The 21,037-nt window shown below is 39.5% G+C and overlaps 1 protein-coding gene across 1 annotated transcript in view; it reads left to right on the forward strand.

Moving 5' to 3' along the window:
- LOC127350580 (ephrin type-B receptor 1-like) overlaps nucleotides 1-21,037 on the forward strand; it is an 86,476-nt gene that overhangs the window by 59,455 nt on the left and 5,984 nt on the right. The window contains exons 12-19 of the mRNA XM_051377327.1: nucleotides 997-1,058; nucleotides 1,166-1,363; nucleotides 6,406-6,653; nucleotides 9,984-10,051; nucleotides 10,725-10,872; nucleotides 12,139-12,288; nucleotides 19,252-19,448; nucleotides 19,579-19,737. Coding sequence (XP_051233287.1) covers nucleotides 997-1,058; nucleotides 1,166-1,363; nucleotides 6,406-6,653; nucleotides 9,984-10,051; nucleotides 10,725-10,872; nucleotides 12,139-12,288; nucleotides 19,252-19,448; nucleotides 19,579-19,737 — 1,230 coding nt within the window. The remainder of the gene's footprint in view (nucleotides 1-996; nucleotides 1,059-1,165; nucleotides 1,364-6,405; nucleotides 6,654-9,983; nucleotides 10,052-10,724; nucleotides 10,873-12,138; nucleotides 12,289-19,251; nucleotides 19,449-19,578; nucleotides 19,738-21,037) is intronic.

Genomic DNA, 21,037 nt, shown 5'->3' on the forward strand with positions numbered 1-21,037 from the left:
TCATAACTGAACGATCTCCATGACAACTGAGCAAACTGTATCTGCTGTGGAACACTATGAGATCTGGTTGAAAGGTAGTAAGTGTGCATTGAGTTAAGCATAAACTCTCACATTAAGCATTTATTTTATTTTATTTTATTTTTTTACATTTACATTTTGAGAAGCCTATTTGAATTTTCTAACAATTTTCCCTAACATTGTTTGCATAAAAGCTTTCCTTACAACAAGAGAAGAGTAAATGCCAGTGAACAACAAACATTGGAATTTAAAAAATCATGTGAATATCAATTTGAACCGATTTTCAAGTTATTAGTTGGTATTTTGTTGTAAAAATTATTATTAATTAAAATAATTAACCTGTATAAACTACTCTACTTTTTGTGTAGCCATATGCAACTACATACTGTATGTGTACACATTAAATAAAACCTTGATAAATTATACGATATTATGATACATTACATTAAAATCTGAATATAATGCGGATAGAATGGCCTGTGTGTGTAAGTAATTACTAGAAATGGAAGCATAATTTAATAACAACACTAACAATAATGACATAGCTTTTGCACACAAATGATTTCATTTGATTCCACGACGAGTTTTAAAGTAGATTGTGACTTTTTTCAAAGTTTCTCGACGACCTCCCAGAAATAGCAAGAGACTGGCTCTCTCCCTGTATGCAGTATAGTATGTCTGCTGCGAAGATCAGTTGATATTAAAATATTACAGAGCGCATTTCTCTGGCTCCATCCTCAGATGAAAGCAGGAAACAAAAGCTGACAACACAGAACAGTAACAAGTCACCCAATACTAATGAATTCCTGAAAGACTTTTTCCTTCTCCCAAGCAGACTTTTTTTTGACATTCAGTAGGACTATTTTCTTTACCTCAGCTGAAGAGAAGACAACCAATTAGAATTTCTAACTTTTGTGTAAAATTTCTCTGTGCTTTCCTCTTTCCCAAAAATCTCTTGGTTTGTCTTTCTGTCTGTAGAAGGAGACAGTTGAAGGAGAGTGTGTACGGTGACAAGCTGCAGCAGTACAACACAGGAGGAGGTACGACCACGACTGAAACTTTAAATCAGTTCTACTTTCATATATGTTTACACACACCAAACTTGCAGAACAGAGTTTATATTTGCACTTTCTAATTTTCTCCTCAGAGGTGACTCTGAGGCCTGACATGTTCAGCGGCCCCACCCCCACCGTGACCTTTCCCACCCTGTCTGAAGGTCACAGTTCACCAGGGGTCAAGATCTACATCGACCCTTTCACCTACGAGGACCCCAACGAGGCTGTCCGGGAATTTGCCAAGGAAATCGACCCCTCCTGTGTCAAAATAGAGGAAGTCATTGGATCAGGTAGAGATTATCATAGACTCTGTGTCTTTGACCCTTGGCTTTCCCTTTCCTCTCTCATGTTGTTTCTACAAAACATTAAAGCTAAACTCAACAAATACATAAAACTCCATGATTTTTTTATATGAGTCAAACTTTGCAATCATAATACTTGCTTTTGTTGAAAAGTAAAAAATCACCCTTCATATCTACTATAAACTGCTCCTAAAGTGAACGTTATAAAAGTAAACCTTGGCTCCTTTTAATGAGCCCGACTGTCACTTGAAACAGCAGGTACTCTACATTAAATGAATCAATTTCTTCAACTGTGCCACACTGTTGTGTGAATGAAAAAGATCTGGAAACAAGCAGTACCAATTTATTATTTTGCTTTATTTTTTTCCTTTGAAGTCAGGAGAGATGTTTTATTCATGCTGAAAACTTTCACCGGAATAAATTAAAACTGTCTTCATGCATTCTCTTTGGCTATCTGAGCTCTCACTGTAAAAATGCTGTGTGATGTTTGGCAAATAGAGAAAGTTGGATGTGAGATGGAGTCCCAGAGCATCCTCTGAAATCTTTTTGGGGGGGCAGAGTTTTTTCATTTCAGCTGTCGGATGGAAAAATGAAAAAAGGATGGAAACGAGAAACAAAAGAAAATAAGGAAAAAACTTTGTTTACAGTTGCTCAGATCAAGTGTCTTATTTTACCTCTGATCCTTTAGTACTGCCCTTGTCAAAAATAAATATTAAACCTAAATTATATTTTTAAATAGACTGAACTATACTACTTTTTGACCCTGGTGAAACTATGTCAAACTAACCTTCAAGAATTTCATTATTGCTTCATTGTCCCCAAGGGGATTCAAGTCAGATGAAACACAGAATACACAGATTTGAGCATAAGATGAATAATTTAATAAAATACAAATATGTAAAACACATGCTAAAACCCACGGCATAAAACGTATAAATAGGTTCACAAAATGAATTGTACATCCAGTGACAGCACAATATAAACCGGGGAGAGAGAGGGAGAGAGAGGGAGAGAGGCGTGTGCAGTCTTTTTGTGACTGGGGTGGTACAAGTGGGGTACTGACTCATGCAGGAGTGACATGAAGTAGGTCTCTCAGCTTTCCAGTTATTCCCAATTTCTGCAACTAGTGACCCCATTACGCAGAAATATTCAAGGCGTTCATACAGCATGCAAAACAAACTGCATGCCCCAAATTGCAGGGAATTAGCACAAAGTGGGCATGTTTGTCAAAGGAGACTTGTGCAATGTAAATACTATGGGTACCCTAGCACCCATAGTATTTTACATTCAGATATCTTGAGGTCAGAGGTCATGGGATCCATTTGAAAATTCCCATGCCAGTTTTTCCCCCTGTGAACACACCCCTGCATCCAACCATCCTCATCCAATCCAGTCATCAATTGTAGGGCTATATGTGTAAAAAGAAACATTTGGATATGCAAACTTTGTAATCTCAAAGGTAAGTAATTGTCACTTCTATCACTGTGGTATTCCTCAGATCAAACTCACATCTGTTCATGATTTAATTATGCCTTAAGAAACTATTTGGGAATACGAAATACTGAAAAATAACCTCATAGTCTGTCCCAGAACACAATCAAATGATAATTTCTTGTCACAAGCAGATTTTTAAAGTTGATATTAACACTTAATGTGGATTCGTTTTGCGGAAGATTTACGAATGAATAACTTATTCAAGGTCTCAAAGATGTAGGTCCTACATCATTTCTGTATCATTCTTTCAACTTTTTTTTTTAATGAAAGCATTACCATCTCTTGTAGGGGCCAAGTTGATAACATTGAACTGCCCCAGGGCCCCAGACCTCCAAAAGTCCCAGGTTCACTGTCTTTTGGAAGGAGTACAATATAAACTAAGGTGCATTAGTCTTGTATGCGTCCTTGTGTCAAGATCTAATTCATTATTTTAGTTTATATTGCCCTCAAGTGGGACATCAAATGGTCCAATTACCACTGACTAATTGATAACAAATTTAATGATGAATTAGTGTCTTCTACCTCAAACCATAATAGATGGAGGAATGTTTTTACTCCAAATGTTATCTCCCGGAAAACTTTTCTTTTTTTCTTTTGCTTTGGACCAAAACCAATCAAACCCAAATGGCCATGGAGCTCTGGGTGATAAAGGTCATGAACCAGATTCAGCCTCTCACCGCTGAGAGTATGTGCTTTCGGCTTTGGTCTGTTGAGCCACTCTGAGAGGCTTTCCATAATCCCTCCGTTTCTCGCTTTATTTCTCTCAGGGGAAGGTTTCTCACCTCAGCCAGAGGTGACAGAGGAGGGATGAAAACGACGGGAGGGAGAGGAAAATATGAGCCCGGGTGATTGAGATGTGGCTGGACTTTGAGCACTTAAATGGTCGAATCTCTCTCACTCTATTGCGAAAGTACAAATTTATCCACATCTCTCTTTTTCCTTCTCTCCGACTTTATCTTTTTGCTTTTCTTTCTGTATTTCTTTGATACTTCCCCCTATCTTCATCTCTCTCTGTGATTCAGCCCCTCCAGAGTTTTGGAGGTTGTTTGCGTATAGAGAAATGCTAAAACAAAGAACCAAGGGGGAAAAAGGCAGAACAACAACAGATTGAGGAGGGAAGATAAAAGAAGAAAGCACCCCAAGGAGACAGTAAAAATATCTCACCTCGCTCTCTCTTCCTCTCCCTCTGTGATAACACCCCTCTCTTTTCCTCATTCCTTATTACTATCATCCACACTGTAAGAAATGTCATTCCTAAAAATCACTCTATTTGTCTCAAGACAAGTCCTGAAGCACTTTAAAGAAAGAAGCTATAATATCTCACATGACAGACCAGTTAATTTACTACTCAGATGTTCTGCAGATTTAAGATTTCAGAACAAAACCAATGAATATTTATTTTTTTGCTCGAACTTCTCCTCGACCACCTTTTTTTTCAGAAAAGTGACATGTCATATGATCTTGCCTCGCTTTGCGAAAATTACTGTTTGCGACCCTTCTCCATCCATCCTTCCGTACCTTCTTCCCTCTTCTCCGTTATTATCAATACCGTCTCATTTTCATCCTTCACTCTTTCACTCCCCCATCTCTCCTTCTTATTTTCCCCTCCATCCATCTCCACTTCTGCTGGTTTACAGCGGTGACAGTAGATAGTTTTTAATGAGCAGTGAGATGTGGAGCAGAGATCACAGTGAGACAGGACGACACAGCCTGTCATCCAATTCCCATCACTCATCCATTATTCACACACTGATTTTTATCTCAGGGATGAGGACTTTTATTTTGAAGTGGTATTCAATTTTCATGTCCCCAAGCAGCATATGGCTGCATTTATTTTGACAAAAGACATCTGTGTCTTCAGCACTGTAAGGAAATGTTCTGTACATTGAACAAGTTCAAAGCATCGAGGTTAAAATCAGTTCATATTCTTGTAACCAATCAAATCATTTTACAGATCAGTGTAGCAATGCATGAAGAGAGACACGTGACCAAGAGAATGCAGCTTTATATAAATAAGTGTTACAAATCTCCTGGAGCTATCAGTTACACATACACAACATCCATAAAACTTTCCATGTAAACATCAACTGAGGTTAATACAGAGATTGACGGTAGATAAGTACGGTTGCTCACACAAACTACAATTTTGAGGTACTTTCTTTATACACAAATCAAGAGAAGTACTGGAAGTAAACAACTCGCTGTGACTCAGTGGTGTTCTAACAATTTTCTACTTTTCCCTTTACTTTTACTTTTCCCTTTTATGTTCTATCTAATAAATACTATCAGAATAAACAGTTGAACAAGAAGCACTAGGATCCTCCATCAGAAGTGTTATTCAAACCATATGTGTAACTTTCAAAACTCTTTTTTCACTTTTCTGGGTGCAACACAATGAATGTCTTCCAGGAGAGAAAATATTGAAAATAGGTGCCATTGTTTACAACCATTTTTAAACGATATCCTCTCCCTTCTCTTTTTGATGGTTTGCTTTTTAGTCCACTTTCTAGTGTGGCTGCTCTCAACTATGAAGTCTTTAGATTTCCGACGTTCGTGCAATTTAGTTCTGATCGAGCTTAACCCAACGGTAAAGTCTTCTGTGACTCGGGAGGAGTCAAAATAACCCTGGTGATGTCATTATTATGAAATGTCACATAACTATAGAGAGTAAATACTAAACAGTCGAATCTTACCCACTCTAACTAGTCAAGTAGTTAATGCTAAGTAAGTGATGCTACAGGCCTCATGAACAGAGTCAGAAAATGCTTTAGCTAACAAGACAAACAGGCAAGGAATGAACCTATGAACAGCACAATCTCTTTATCCACGAGGTCACCAGGCTACCTTTGTTTTGACCACAAGATGAAAGTTGAGGTGCGATGCGCAAAGCCAAGTACCTTAGCAATAATAAAGGCACTGTCCCTTTTGTCTTGTTTGCCACTTCCGCTACAAACCTTTTCTCACCCCCGAGAGGAGCTGTGGAGGGGATTCAATTTTTGTTGTTCTTTCATTCTGCAAAAATACCATCAGCGTGCCCTTGAGTAAAGCCCTCTGCCTCAATCTGCTCGAGCAGAGCTGCTCAAAGGCCATCAGTATGAGACTGAGGGTGCACAGGCCAGCTCCCACGACTGAGAGAGTGTTTATGTGTTTAACACGCCCTGCCCCTCTCACTGCTGCCCAGCTCAGCTGCTGCAAAGAACAATATGCTCTCTCTCTTGTTTGACTGATGGAAGATTTTGAATAATGAAGGGGAGCCAAATGGTATGAACTATAGCCTTACATCTGATTTCACAGGTGACCCATTTTACATCACAAAATGTGATTAAAATGCAATTATTTATTAGCCTCTTTTATTATGTAATGATTTATTTATGGGCTCTGATTTCCAAGGAAAATTAAAAAACAACCTCAACAATGCACATGTTTTTTTCCCCTGCCAAGTCACATGCTGTTCTTAGATGTATACAGCCCCTTGTAATTTTGCTGCTAGACAGAATGCTTTAATTTAATTCTCATAATGTTTTCTCCTCCTGCAGGTGAGTTTGGGGAGGTGTACAAAGGTCGCCTTAAGCCTGTCGGTAAAAAAGAAATTCCTGTGGCCATCAAGACCCTGAAGGTTGGCTACTCTGAGAGGCAGAGGAGGGACTTCCTGTCCGAGGCGTCGATCATGGGCCAGTTTGACCAACCAAACATTATCAGACTGGAGGGCGTGGTGACCAAGAGCAGGCCTACGATGATCATCACAGAGTTCATGGAGAACGGAGCACTTGACTCGTTTCTGAGGGTAAATAACACTGTACACACACATACACACACACACACACACACACACACACACACACACACACACACACACACACACACACACACACACACACAAGATGTACGTAGATATTTTAACAGTGTACTGCTGCACCTTATACAACATTCAAGCAGTTGACAGTCTCAACCTAAGGTTCACATTCTTGCTTTTTCTGGAGCTTTCCGCTGTACAACATGGTCATCATCAGCAGATTGAGTTTGCTCAGTCATAGAAATGTAGATTTTAAAATCTTCCATGATTGTAACTAGGACTTAAAGTTTAACAATCCAAAATGTGACTTGGGGGCCCCCTGGTAGCTGCGCCCTATGTACTAAGGCTGAGTCCTTACAGCAACAGGTTCGATTCCAACTTGTGGCCCTTTGCTGAATGTCATCCCCCCTCTCTTTATTATCTCTTTTCAGCTGGTTTGACCAGATTTGATTGATAGCGACCAAAAAACCCACCAGCTCCGATCAGTGTCTGATTCATGTTGTTTTGGCAGAAAATTGCATGACGCTGATTCATTCTGGTCCATTTACACTCACATTGTGGACCTTTCAGCTGTATCACAAGGTCATCATCATCAGCAGCAGCAGATTGAGCTGACATTGTTGTGGTGCGGCTGAAAGAAAGATCAGAGATTGTTTTGTCACTTTATGAAATCACACTTTCACACTGACTTACTAGCACTCCTTAATGGTGTGGGACAGGTTTAATTTTACACACACACTGAAGCTATTAAGGGAAATTATATTCTTAATGTTATTATATCAATGCAGTTAGGTGACCAATACATTTTTTGCAAAAACACTTGGAGACAGACATAAGCACACACACACACACTAAAACACACTGTACATACTGTATGTGTTCCTGAATGTGCCTACAGCATCTATATCCACATTTATCTTCACTCCAAAGTCACATATAGTCCAAACACATAAATACCCAAACAGACAAACAGATGGAGAGGGCAAGAGTGGGAGCTTCTGGAGAAAGAGACACAAAGACAGAAACAACCTCCTGCTCTTCCTTTTCTCCTCTCTTCTCCTTCCTGTGCTCTTTCCTCTTCATCCTGCCAACATGTCTATCTGTCAGTCTGTCCGTCTCTTTGATCCTGCCCTCCTTTCGAGGCGCCTCTAAAGACAGAAAGAAAAACTCTTTGATGTTTGGTTCTCACAGCGTGACCCCTTTTGACTCAGAAATCATCCGCTGACTCATACACACAGGCGCACACACACACAGACAAACACACACTCAAACAATGATCGATCTCACTGGTGTTGCTGTCCTAGCGTGACCATCTTGCAGGCACAAGACTCAGAGGATCAATGTGTATGTGTGTGTGTTTGTGTGTACCTAGACGAAGGTTTTGCCTGCAGAGGATTAGGCTAGAGGAGCATCAAAGGCACAGTTTGATGCACAAAGTGAATTAAAAGACACACACACACACACACCTTCGACTGCAACTATGTCAGCTGGGATGTCAGTGATGTTTATAAGAGACAGAAACTGTCTGGCCCAAAGGTGAAAGAGTAAAATAGCAAAAAAGCGAACGTTTTGGGCTTTGCCAACATGTCTCATAACAACAACAACAACAAGCCTCCAGCTCCTCAAAATATGTTTGTGTATGTATATATATATATTGTTGATTTTTGATATTCAGCACAGGAATTTTAAGTGTGCACATTAAGGCTATACTTGCAAACATTCAAATGAAAGCTGTGGTAAAATACAATTGTTTCAATATTATATAAACTACTCCTATTAATTTAAATTTACACATGGCAAGGAATTACTGCAATTAAAGGATGAGTCATTTTTATATCGTATCACATCCTGTACATCTTTGGGACAGCAAAAGCCCATCGGTGAATATTATCAAAGTCCCTGACACAGAACCAGTCCCAGTTTAATTATTTCAGCTTAAAGACATCTCTGGTTAACCGAACTGTTCTCCAGAGAGAGAATTAGCATAATTAACTCTAACTTTCTTAACTCTAAAGGCCTGTTTTGAAGCCACTTGTGTATATACTGCGATACTGGTCATCCTGCTTCATTCTGTTCAAAGTGAAAGTACTACTACTACTAAAGTGCAGACATGCAGCATAAAGTAGTTCTCAAATTACAGTATCAAATATGAGTCTGCTGTGTATTTATAATCTGAATGGTGTGTTAATGTGAAAACCATGTTGACTGTGTTTTTTTGAGATGTGTCCACTGATCAGGAAGGAAGGTTTCATAATTCTTGGAGCAAACTAGCTTGTAGGAGGTTTGTTTGACCACGTCTAAGTGTTTATACCTGTTTTGACTGGCCACAGTGGAAGGTGAGCCAAAAAGCCTGCTATAATAGCCACCTCCTTACTGAATCACACTGCCTCCACCAACACTTTCTGTGCCTTTTTGAATTCTCGACACAAAGAATCCTATAAATGGAGATACAGTAAGGGCCCACACTCAAGGACAGTCTCTCCTCAAATGCATTCATACAGTAGTGTGGCACTCAGTTATTGACATGAAAAGAGCAGGGGCGGATCTAGAGGGGTGGCACGGGGTGAAAAATAATGCCTCAGTTTAGTGACAGATTTAACATTAATTTAAATCCATTTTAAACATATAAAATCTTTTATGACATGTATTTGGAAAATGTATTAAGATTAGATAGAAATCAAACACTTTTCAATGCTAACTTAGATATTTCATTATTTTGAGTTCAAATATCTTGATTTTGGACTTTTCCAAGAAAATATTGATACTATATATTGGTCATTGTTTGCATTTAACTCCGCATGTACTTCTGCCACCCCTTGAATATATCTCTGGATCTGTCCTGGGAAAGTAGTGTGTAAGAATGAAAAAGATAGCTTGAGAGAAAAGTTCAAATGATTGGCCTAGTGTGCAAAGCTGGATCTTCCACAACATGGTTGACACGTGGGTGTGAATGTTGGGGAGTCGGTTTAGGAAACTTGCAAAAAATCAGACAAAGCGCTCCAGTTCTGTTAGTGATAACACTAACCCTCACTAACAGTTTGAAGCATAGCCACTCCTTAACTCTATCCCTTACACAAGGGCCATGTTTTTTTTCACCTCTTTCTCACATCATCTTGATCACATTACAGCCTCATTTTGTAAAATGTGACTCAAATCTGGTTTGCAAAAGGTTATTTTTTTTCTTCCAAAAATTGTTTGTTATAGCTCCTGTCATGACATTTTATGTATCTTTTCACCTGCTAGACTTTCTCTAAATAACCAAAGTGAAAAGCCTGATAACAAAAAGTAAAAATAATCCTGTCACGGTTCGTGGTTTTGCAGCAAAATGATGGGCAGTTCCCAGTGATCCAGCTGGTTGGTATGCTGAGGGGCATCGCATCTGGAATGAGGTACACACACACACACACACACACACACACACACACACACACACACACACACACACACACACACACACACACACTCCTGCTCCAGAAATCCATTTTTATCATAAAGATGAATAATAAACTTTTTCAGACCTTTCAATGATTGTTGTGTGAAATTAGATTTTATATAACAATACCAATTCTAGCACACTGAGATTTCATGTGGTGATATCCAATACTCTGTGGTCGTGTCGTGTGTTATACTCAATCAGACATCTGCAGCTTGAGATGTGCTGCCTCCACATCCTGCTAACGCCTTTCTCTCTCTCACACACACACACACACACACACACACACACACACACACACACACACACACACACACTCATACACACATTAACGAACACAAACTCTATTTATTCAAGTTAAGAACACCACAACTTGGCTTGGCAGGTTGAAACACTGCTCACATACACATAGGGACACATACACTCTAGATCCTATCTGTGTTTTATTGCAGGTATCTGGCTCTGACAACACACAACCATGTACATGTACACAAACATTAAATCCCATTCCTATTTAATCAAAGGTAGCTGGCAGGGACAACACACACACTAAATCCTATTACCTTTTTAAAGTAGCCGAGGCAGCTGGCAATGGATAATACACACATTCACTCCTGTTGATGTTACAGGTACCTGGCGGAAATGAGTTATGTTCACCGGGACCTGGCTGCTCGGAACATCTTGGTGAACAGTAACTTGGTGTGTAAGGTGTCGGACTTTGGCTTATCACGATATCTGGAAGACGACACCTCTGACCCCACCTACACCAGCTCACTGGTGAGGACTCACACACACTCAGGGAACATGCAAGTGCAAATGAATGTAAAAGAGGACACACTAATGCTGCATTCTGTGGCTTAATGGTAATTTTAGATTCGGGCTTGGCTCATTTTTCATCAGTCTAAACCATACGTCATAAGCCTCAGCTGTTTCTTAGCTCAGCTGTGCTTTAAGTTAAATGCTAATGGTAGCGTTTAGAAGGTGTGCAGTAACGAGCATGCTGAGTTAACATTAATTTCGACATGCAGCTTTTCTCTGCTGTTTCTCTCTGGTTCTCTGCACGTGCATCAATACTGACAAGCTAGCAAGCCGCTTTCTTCTTAGGGAACAGTGTGTAAATAATAAACTACTATGTTCTGTAACAATTTAGATGCAGGTAACATTTTCTTTCAAACCCCTACCTCTTTTTCGGTACCATTGACGTTACAATAAATATGGCTATAATTTGCATAGTGTCAAGCCACGTTTAGGAGGTTTTCATCCTGAGGCTTTTAGAGGTATCCTTTCATAAACTTGAGTGTTGGAATAAGTGTAAATTTTGAGCTCATGGTGGCACGATACAGTATGAAAAGTCAGAGTCTTTGAGGGAACTGCTTATCGTATTTGTTAGGAGCAACGTCAGATTGTGGGGGCTGTGTCCGACCAGTTCTGTACCTTTTGGAAACCGACAATCTAACCAAACCAAGATGTAGCATTATTTCCTTTTCTCCTGACTTCCAAAATAAGCAGTTAGCAGAACAAACTTTTCGTTTACTCCCTACATTGTCTTCATTAGAGGAGATAAGAACTAACAGATGTGGCTGTGGATTAGATTCATGTTATCTTTACTACTACACTATCAAACATCTGCTATGTCTTGACTTCCACACTAGAGATAAAACTTCGGACGTAGGTGTAATTTTCTTTCTGTAATGTTAACTATCTTTGTGCCATTGACAACAGGATGTGGTGCTACAATGCAGCAGCTGACATACATGCATATACAGTCAATGTGGACATGATGTATGAAATCTAGCACACACAGAGTTCTCATAACTGCCCGGTAATAATTGTGATGGGCATTACATTAATAGTCAGTCCTCACCTTTATGTTTAAGACGTACTACGGCAGATATATGGGCTGCCTATGGCCTCTGTTAGTGCTCGGTGATGAATGTCTAATAGTAAAAGTAGAACTATATAGCTAAACATTTTTCCTTCCATCATTTCTTTCCATCATTTATCTTCTCCTCTCTTCTTCCCTTTTCTCTTTCTTCCTCTCAGGGGGGTAAAATCCCAGTGCGGTGGACGGCCCCGGAGGCGATCGCTTACCGGAAGTTTACGTCGGCTTCAGATGTCTGGAGTTATGGGATCGTCACCTGGGAGGTGATGTCATATGGAGAGAGGCCTTACTGGGACATGAGCAACCAAGATGTGAGTCACTGCATGCTGCAGAGAGATAGATAGACAGTCTTTCTCCTGTTCTTTTGTGTTCCCATTGATGTCTGTGACTGTATATGATTCTGTACGTTTGCCCTTTTTTCTGTTGCACAGTCTTTCTAGAGTGTGTGTGTGTGTGTGTGTGTGTGTGTGTGTGTGTGTGTGTGTGTGTGTGTGTGTGTGTGTGTGTGTGTGTGTGTGTGTGTGTGTGTGTGTGTGTGTGTGTGTGTGTGTGTGTGTGTGTGTGTGTGCTGGGGGTTGGGGGAGTGCTTGTTTGTTTCCTTTGCCATCTCTCACAGCAGGGTGTCTGCAAGTCTAGGAAAACACACGGAAAATGAGGACATCAATTTAGGTGTCACAGCAATGTTTGTTCCCTGGAACATCAGACCAAAAGGCATCAGAATTTTGTTTTCCAGCTGATCTTTTCTTCTGGGAATATTTTATTGTCTTGACAACTTTATTCCAATTACCTTCACAGTGTGATCAATTTGCCCCAGCATTTTTATATCTTATTTTTTTCTTTTTGCTGGGATCACAGTTATTGTGTACTGTTATTAAGTGCTTTGAGGTTAGATTTATCCCCATTTTTTTAGGCTGGAAATGATTGCCGGTTTTTGGCTGGTCCGCAGCTGGTGGGCCCAGCCCTTAGAGACACGAGTTACTTAGTGAGTGATAAAGTCACACCATTGGTCCAGTTGAGTTTTGGAGTTTCCTGATTGGCTGTCACTCTTTCAAAATGAAAAAGCCACAAACGAGACCGGATGTTCATATCGGAAGCACATTTCTCTCCGCCGGTCAACAAGGGATTCTGCTCCTCTGCTCTTTTCTAATCACACGTAGAGCTGATCATCTTCTGCAACAATGAAGTTAAATAAAAAGGACCATGTAGTGATGATTGCGAGTAGAGCCTTCTCTCCTGCCTGCCTCTGTTTAGACATAACTGTCAAATATGTGGAATAAGTACAACATTTTAAAAAACAGCAGTGATTAGATTAAATTCAACTTTATTCTCATTGCACAAAGTACAAGTACTAAGACAATGAAATGCAGTTAAGCATCTAACCAGAAGTGCAAAAGGCAGTAAAGTGCAGAGTAATGTCCATATGTACAGGGATATTTAAAAAAAATTACATTATCGATATATATATATATGAATATACTAGCAGGATATATACAGTATAAACAGCATAAACAGAATGAACTGAGTGAAGTGATTACACTAAGATATATACAGCTATTAAGATACTATTGCTGATAAGTAGTGGATGGGCAGATTTTAATATTCCATCATGTGGGGTTAAAAAAGAAACGGGGGAATTGAAATTGAACAATGGCGAGAGGGACTGAAAAATCTGAAAGGTTGGCAAGCATAGGATGTATATTTCATTATTTCTTAGAATCACATCCTTTAATATTTCATTTATATTGTTTATAATAGATTTCCAGTGAGTTTTTTATTGCCAGATTTGCTTGCGGCATGCAATAATAGAACAGACAACAGAATCGCTGAAGATTGCGAGCTGGCCACGGAGCTCTGCACCACAGCGTGCTCTGTCTGAGAATCCCAATTGGTTAACATGGGCACAGAAAGAAAACCAGCCAGCGCTTCCACCTCCAACAGATCTCCATACGCCTAGAGGCATGGGAGAGCAAGCACCCCAACAAAACACTCAATACAGAGTGAGTCGCAGAGAGAGAGACGATAGAAACAAATGAAAAAGCAGGTGGAGTTGATAGATAATTAAAATCGCGGTAATTATAGTATGTTCTCTTATAATAACATCCTAAGATATGAGTGGAAAGTATTGTTCTGTTCATTTCTAACATATTTTTACTCAAACGTAGCTTAACCATATATGTCATGTGATCTGCTACTTCAGTACAACTTAAGAACAATTACTACCACTACAGAAAATTGCAGATGAACATTTAATTTCCTGGTGTGTGCACAGTCCTCTGCTGTTCAAATATATTATAAAAACTACTGTCTCATCCTTTCTTCAGGCTGAGTATTCAATTTTACTGTTTAAACCTAAAGGGATCACATACAGTACATGCAAAAGGAGGTTCCAGAAGATCAGATTGCTGACATTTTTATTTTTAGGTTTCTATTCCGAGAAGAAATGTGATACACAGATTATAGCGAGTTTTGGCACTAAAACCCACATCAAAGCTCTGAGGCTCTAAATCCCAATTCTTGCTTTCTGAAACTATATATCTAATGGCTTTGACACACAGGATCCTGGGAATTTTACCAGCCTCCAGTTTGTGATGATTTAAACCTTTAAAATACATTGTTGTTGCTTCAGAAAATCTTCCAAACATTTCTGACAGGCTTCAGTTGTGCTTATCACCTGGAAGATATTCTTAATAAGCTGTTTTGTCTTATTTTTCCAAGTAAGTAACATTTTTGAGACCAGCTACACTCCTGCAATGTTTAACCTGCTTTAGACCTCATTAACATGGACTATATGTGAAGTTCTGGATCTGGTTATCTCTCCCACTGATCAACGGCAAGATCTTCTTTCAACATTAAGACAGACAAACATTTTCAGCTAATAAAACTAAATAATTTGAAAATTTCTGTCTGCAGAGAACCATTTCCCTGTCTAGCATCTACATCACCTTAACCGTCTCTTGCCCCTTATTTCACACTTTCCCTCTGCCTCTTACCTCCCCCCTGCTGTCTCTCCTCACCTCCTCCCTTGCAGCCTCACCCCTCATTCCCCGATGGTTGATCCTGAGCAATAGAACCAGTCTATGCAGCAGTAATGACAGAGAGTCAGTATAATGACAGAGACAGTTTTATAATGGCACAGACAGTGTATAATGATGGTGAAAGTGTGTGTTACCACTATAGCTAACGAGGGTCTGCTGGGGCATTAACTATGCATGAACCTCACACCCTAAACTCACACATACTACACGCACACAGCTAAACTGCACACATGCATGCCGGCGCGCATAAAGGCGCACACACAAGATTTCAAAGAACACCGAACGGTGAAATTGTCAGCGGAGCCACCACAGGTGCTGTGTTCGACATGAATTAATCATGAAAGAGACCTGTGATGTTTTACTACACTCGCTGCTATTTTGATTGACAGCCGTGCTTAGAGAGAATTTATGCGGCACAAAGCCTGAGAAGTGTGTCGGGGTCAAGTAGAGTTCACCCAGCACGCAGACAAATCCCTGGCGCTGAATTTACAGTAGTAGGAGCTTCGCATTCCCTCAGCTTACTGTTATGTAGGCTTACAAATACACTGACACGGGCTTTTAACTTTAAATCTACGGGAAGCTCTGAAAAAGACAAGGAACTTTGGTAAAGGAACAATCGGGCATTAAAATGTGAACAAATACATTGCAGCACATCAAAACTCAAGACACAGTGCAGACACGGCTCAAATAGGCGAGGTTTGGACTCAAAAGCTTGAATCACAGAACAGGTGGAGTTAAGAGAGGGTTTATTGCTGTAGGTCAACGATCAAAGCAAAGAGAGGCAGACAAGTCCAATGGGGCAAAAGCTGGCAGGCAAAAGTCCAGAAACAGGCAGAGATCATAAAATAAGTCAGACAGGAACTGGAACACTTTAGCACGATGCAACTAACGGGGCGGGAAAACTGGGGAAGATAATGAGGGAATGAGGAGCAGGTGTGCAGATGGATGTGGAGGTCAGGCATGGGGAATGGTGGAAATACACTTGAGACAAAGGGGGGATGGCAGGGTATGAAATGCCAGAGACAGTTAGTGACCAGCAGACGAAAAAGGTATAACTGGAGTAGTGCAGTAGAGCGCAGATCTCCACCAGAAAACAGATGGTGAAGCAACTGCCAGATGCAACCAGTGATGTTTTAAGTGAAGTTTTTTTTGTAGTGTGTAGTATAATGTTTCTTATGCAGATGTATGAGTGCTTGTGTAGTATAGTCAGTTTTTTGTGAGAGTCATGGAATGGTGTAAAGGTATTGTAACTGAGCGCCAAACTGTATAAACCGACCTGCCTCTCCCATCCCGAACAAAGAACTGTCCATTCCGGCTCCTCTACAGTCACTTTATACACTCTATATAAAAAGGACAGTGTCAGATAAATGTGAGACTTGTAACTGCAAGGTATCTGTTGAACATATACTGAAAAGAGAAAGATTGAGCATCAAACGTCTGTTAGAGACAGGACAAACGATTACAGGTTCAAAGGGTTTTATTTAAATATTTTAAATGAAACCTGTTTAATATCCAGGATATAACTTCTTTATAAAGTCAGGTATAAAACAGAGCAGTCAATGAAGTAGTAGGTTTTTCAAGATTTTTTGAAACATTACAAATCACTGCAACCACAGGAGGTCTTTGGGCATAAATGTGTACACAAATATGGGGCTGATGGATCCAGTAGTATGCAAAATTAGCTGTGGACACATAGACACACAGACACACGAAGACACACATGATCCCCTCCTTACACCTAGTGAAGATAATACAGAAAATGTATTGACCTTAAGCATAATTAAAGTTGGTAATCTCTGTTCTGATTCCTTGAAACCTGCACTAAAAGCTTATGTGCCATTTATAAATATATATTTATATATAAATTTTACAGTTATGTGTGAATATTTCTGCAGTTTTGTAAAGCCACAAAACACTCACTGGGCCTCCAAAGAATAAAGTGTGGAGGGTGAGAAGAAAGATGTTAGTAACTATGTGATGTGTGAAAATAGCTGAAAGATACATATTATCTGAAGGCTTTACAAATACAGAACATGTCCTCAGCCACTTGTTTGAGCCATTACATTACACAACAATGTGAATTTTAAACATTACAACCATCATAATTAGAGTTAGTGAGACATTTAAAATGTTATTCTCACGTCTCTGGCACAAGGGGCAGAATAATTTGTGATAACTGCACTTGATATTTTCTTTCTTTGATAATTTCTGTAGGATGACAAGGCAGCTACTAAGTCAAAGGAATTCAGAATTTTGTGATTTTCAGGATAATTGCATTCTTCATCCAAATGTATGCTGGCAAATTTAGCACAACCTCTCTGCAATACAAAATTCCTGCCTAAAAGTTTTCACAGGAAAAACCTTGAAAGGTCCTTATCGTTCTCAATACCTCCACTGGCATAATGAAATCAGAAGCTCCTCTTGTAAAACTACCTGCCTTGACATCAGAGACTGCGGCAGGCGTCATTGCTTCGTAGTGATGAATATCTGTACATACTGAGTGACTGCACACTGCCAGGATGAAGTTCTCGAATGGAAATTGAATCCTCCTAACTAATCCCAAGTTTTCATATTTTTTTTTCTGTGGTTTTAAATAAAGCTGAACGAGGCAAAATTCTTCCGTAAAAATACACCTGTCTCATCAGCCAAAATCACAAAGGAGCTGTGACAGAGAATACCCCCTCCCCCAGCGAACTGTTCTCTGCCAACAGGAAGTCACAAATCACAACTTGACAGCAAAATATAAAGTGTCCCCTAAACAGCAACGAGAGAGCTGGACTCAACTTTGGATGTTTTTGCCTCTTTCTTCCCTTTGATATCCTTAGCGTCATAGACAAGCACCATGCTGAGTGCAATTTACTGATGTAATATCAGAAAAATAGATTTCTCTCAGAATATTTTCTCCCCTCCGTCACTTGTATCTCCCATTTCCCCTACTTGAAAAGTCTGTAAAAAAAAAAATAACAACATACAACTGTCAGTTGGAATATGTCAAATATATGTTTAAAAAACAGAATTTTTAAATATAAATTAATATATTTTCCCTTCCTGTAAATATTTTTCATAACTTATCCTGCAGTGATGGCCATATACATGCATTTATCCAATTATATGTGAGTTTACAGCCACCAGCTAAGTATATAAAACTACACTTGACCTCATTAACTTGTGCGTCATAGCAGTTAGTGCAACAATATCATAGGTCACACGAGTGTTTGGATATCAGTATGCAGAAATGGTGTTTACATTTCCAAACCTGCCATGGATGCAGTCTAAGTGGCTGGAAATTATTCATTTCTCCCTCTTTCTCTCCATCCTCAGCCAACAATAAGGGTGATGGAGGTATGGGTGGAGGCAAATACTCCTGTACAATTGAACCCAGTTTCAAACTGCGGCAGTTCCCCAGAGACTTCGTGCTCATTAAGTCAAGACCACTTTCTAGCTATCAAATCCTTGAATGATTTGATCAAATCTCAAAATTATACCCTGCCCACATATCCCATTACACTCAGAACATTATGGAAGCTATAAGTTGCTTTAACTGCCATTTCACTGTGTCTTAAATATTATGATATAAAGCAGTAATTTTTCTGGCCACTTGGGAAGAAGATGCACAACATTGGCATAATATCATCCTATAATGTTAATATAATAAATACATTAGCAAACAGTTGCCTATTTACACATCATGCATATATGAAGCAACATTAGCATTTATTTGGAGTTGTGTATCCATCCAATTATTACTCTATTTTTAGTTCTTTTTTGTTCTCCACCAACTCCTAAGGGAAATATCTGTCTCTTTAGTTACTAAATGCTACACTATGTTCAGCAGCTAGTCACTAACTTTGTCTGTTTGCTGTTTGGTTTCTGAGCAGGTAGCATGCAGTCTGTTTATCAAAGCATTTTTGCTGAAAACAGCTGCCTGCTACGTCTGGGAACAACACTGATGAGCGTGAAGAGACTCAACCAAGTCTGTGAAACCGAATCAATAAGCTGAAAAACGCAGAAATCTCCTGTAGAGCTCATGATTGTCTTTCTTATGGTAACAGTTGGTTGACAATTTTTTGTGAGTTTGTTACTATGAGAGAAATCTTTCACATTACACTTGTTTGATCCATTGTCAATGTGAACATATTGATTATAGCAACTTAATCACTTACTGCTGAAGTATACAATAGATCAGTGATTTCTCACTAACCATTTGTCTCTCTCCTTCCCTCTCTCAACGTGTCCCAGGTGATAAATGCCATCGAGCAGGACTTCAGGCTGCCAGCTCCCATGGACTGTCCAGTAGTGCTGCACCAGCTGATGCTGGACTGCTGGCAGAAAGACAGGAACGCACGGCCAAAGTTCCCTGATATTGTCAGCATGTTGGACAAGATGATACGCAACCCCGCATCTCTGAAAGCCGGCACCAACAACATCGCCCCTGGGTGAGGAGAGATACAAACTCATTTACATATACAAACACACTCTTGCTATGTCATTCCTCTGTATCAGTGAAACAAGTACTTTAGTTTCCTTACACCTCCCTGTCTCTCCTATTGTACCCACTGTCTGCAGTCCTTCCCATCATCCCTTGTTAGACCGTGGAGCTCCAGACCTCAGCAGGGTGAGCTCTGTGGAAGACTGGCTGGCTGCACTGAAGATGACCCAGTATCGAGACTCCTTCCTGGGCTCGGGCTTCACTTCTTTGCCACTCGTCACACAAATCACAGCCGAGTAAGTCTACCCGTTTAGCTGCCTCTTTCTTTTTTTGTCTGTCTGTCTCTCCCTGCCTACGTCTCACACAGCTCACCTGCCAAGTCTGTGTCTTATTAGTTGGACAACTGGCAGGCTGGTTGGCTGACTGCTGGTCCATGTGCACGCCTGTCTGTCTCTCTGAACAAGCTCCCGGGATTATTAACTTCCATCCTTTCTTCCTCTTTTTATCATGCTGTAAAATGCTTTGAGTATCACTGCAGAACATCAGTATATTTCTGGTATAAATATATAGTGATAAACTGTAATTGCTGTAAACAATTTGAACAGCTGTCAAAATAATAAGAAGCCTCTTACCTACAAGTGGTATTGATGCAGTTGTTTATTTAAACTAAGCCTGTATGTCCCACATACTCTGGCTTTCATGTAGCTTCTTCCCAGACCTGGCATACCTGGTGTTTCTGCATGTGTTTTTTTTCCCTCTTTTACTGAGAATTTTAATCTGCGTTTCTCCCCTTTCGCCATCTGCCATCGTAAGAAAAAGTCTGGAAGTTTCAGCTTCATTTACTTAAATGTATAATGTCCTGTAGGTATGCATTTTGTTGTTGGTCCCTGTATACTGCACTGTGGATCGGACATAAGAAGATGGATTTTCCCATAGGGATTAATTAAGTATGCTTTAACATAGTACCAGTGTAGAGACAGCAGATACGAGCTAGTGAACTTTATTTAAAACGTGTGTGTTAAATTATATATTAAAATTCAGGCCCATCTCAGATCTTATTAATAGGAATCTTCCCATATAACCAAGTATAAAGTGAGGTATGTGACCTTATATGGAATATATAGGCATGTTTTTTTTCTATTGGGGGTTAAAAGCAAATTGCCTCAGACAAAATATATAATCAATAATACAATTATTGATGTACATTATATTTCACCTCACTTTTTTGTACGTGCCTGCATAAAGTACAGTTTCTAACAGTACATTTAATCAAGAAGAAATAAAACTTTTCTGTGTTAGTTTTATAACCCACAAAAAAGAATGTAAATTTAAAATTAAAAAGCTGAGAGATTTTTTTCCTCTGGAAATGATTAGTTAAACATAGCCTACTACTTTGTCATTATTTAATCAAACTAGTCAAAAACAGTCCTTATCCATACGCTGCTTGTTCATGCAGTGCTAATTTAGAGCACTGGCACATTTTTCAATTCCAATTCATGCACCCCTCATGATTAATGCAGTAATGATTTATTGGCGTTAAATACCTACACGTAGCACCTAATAGTAGCCGTGTTAATATCTGTACCTCTTTCTTTC

The sequence above is a fragment of the Dicentrarchus labrax genome, unplaced genomic scaffold, assembly GCF_905237075.1.
Source record: "Dicentrarchus labrax unplaced genomic scaffold, dlabrax2021, whole genome shotgun sequence".
NCBI classification, from domain to species: Eukaryota; Metazoa; Chordata; class Actinopteri; family Moronidae; genus Dicentrarchus; species Dicentrarchus labrax.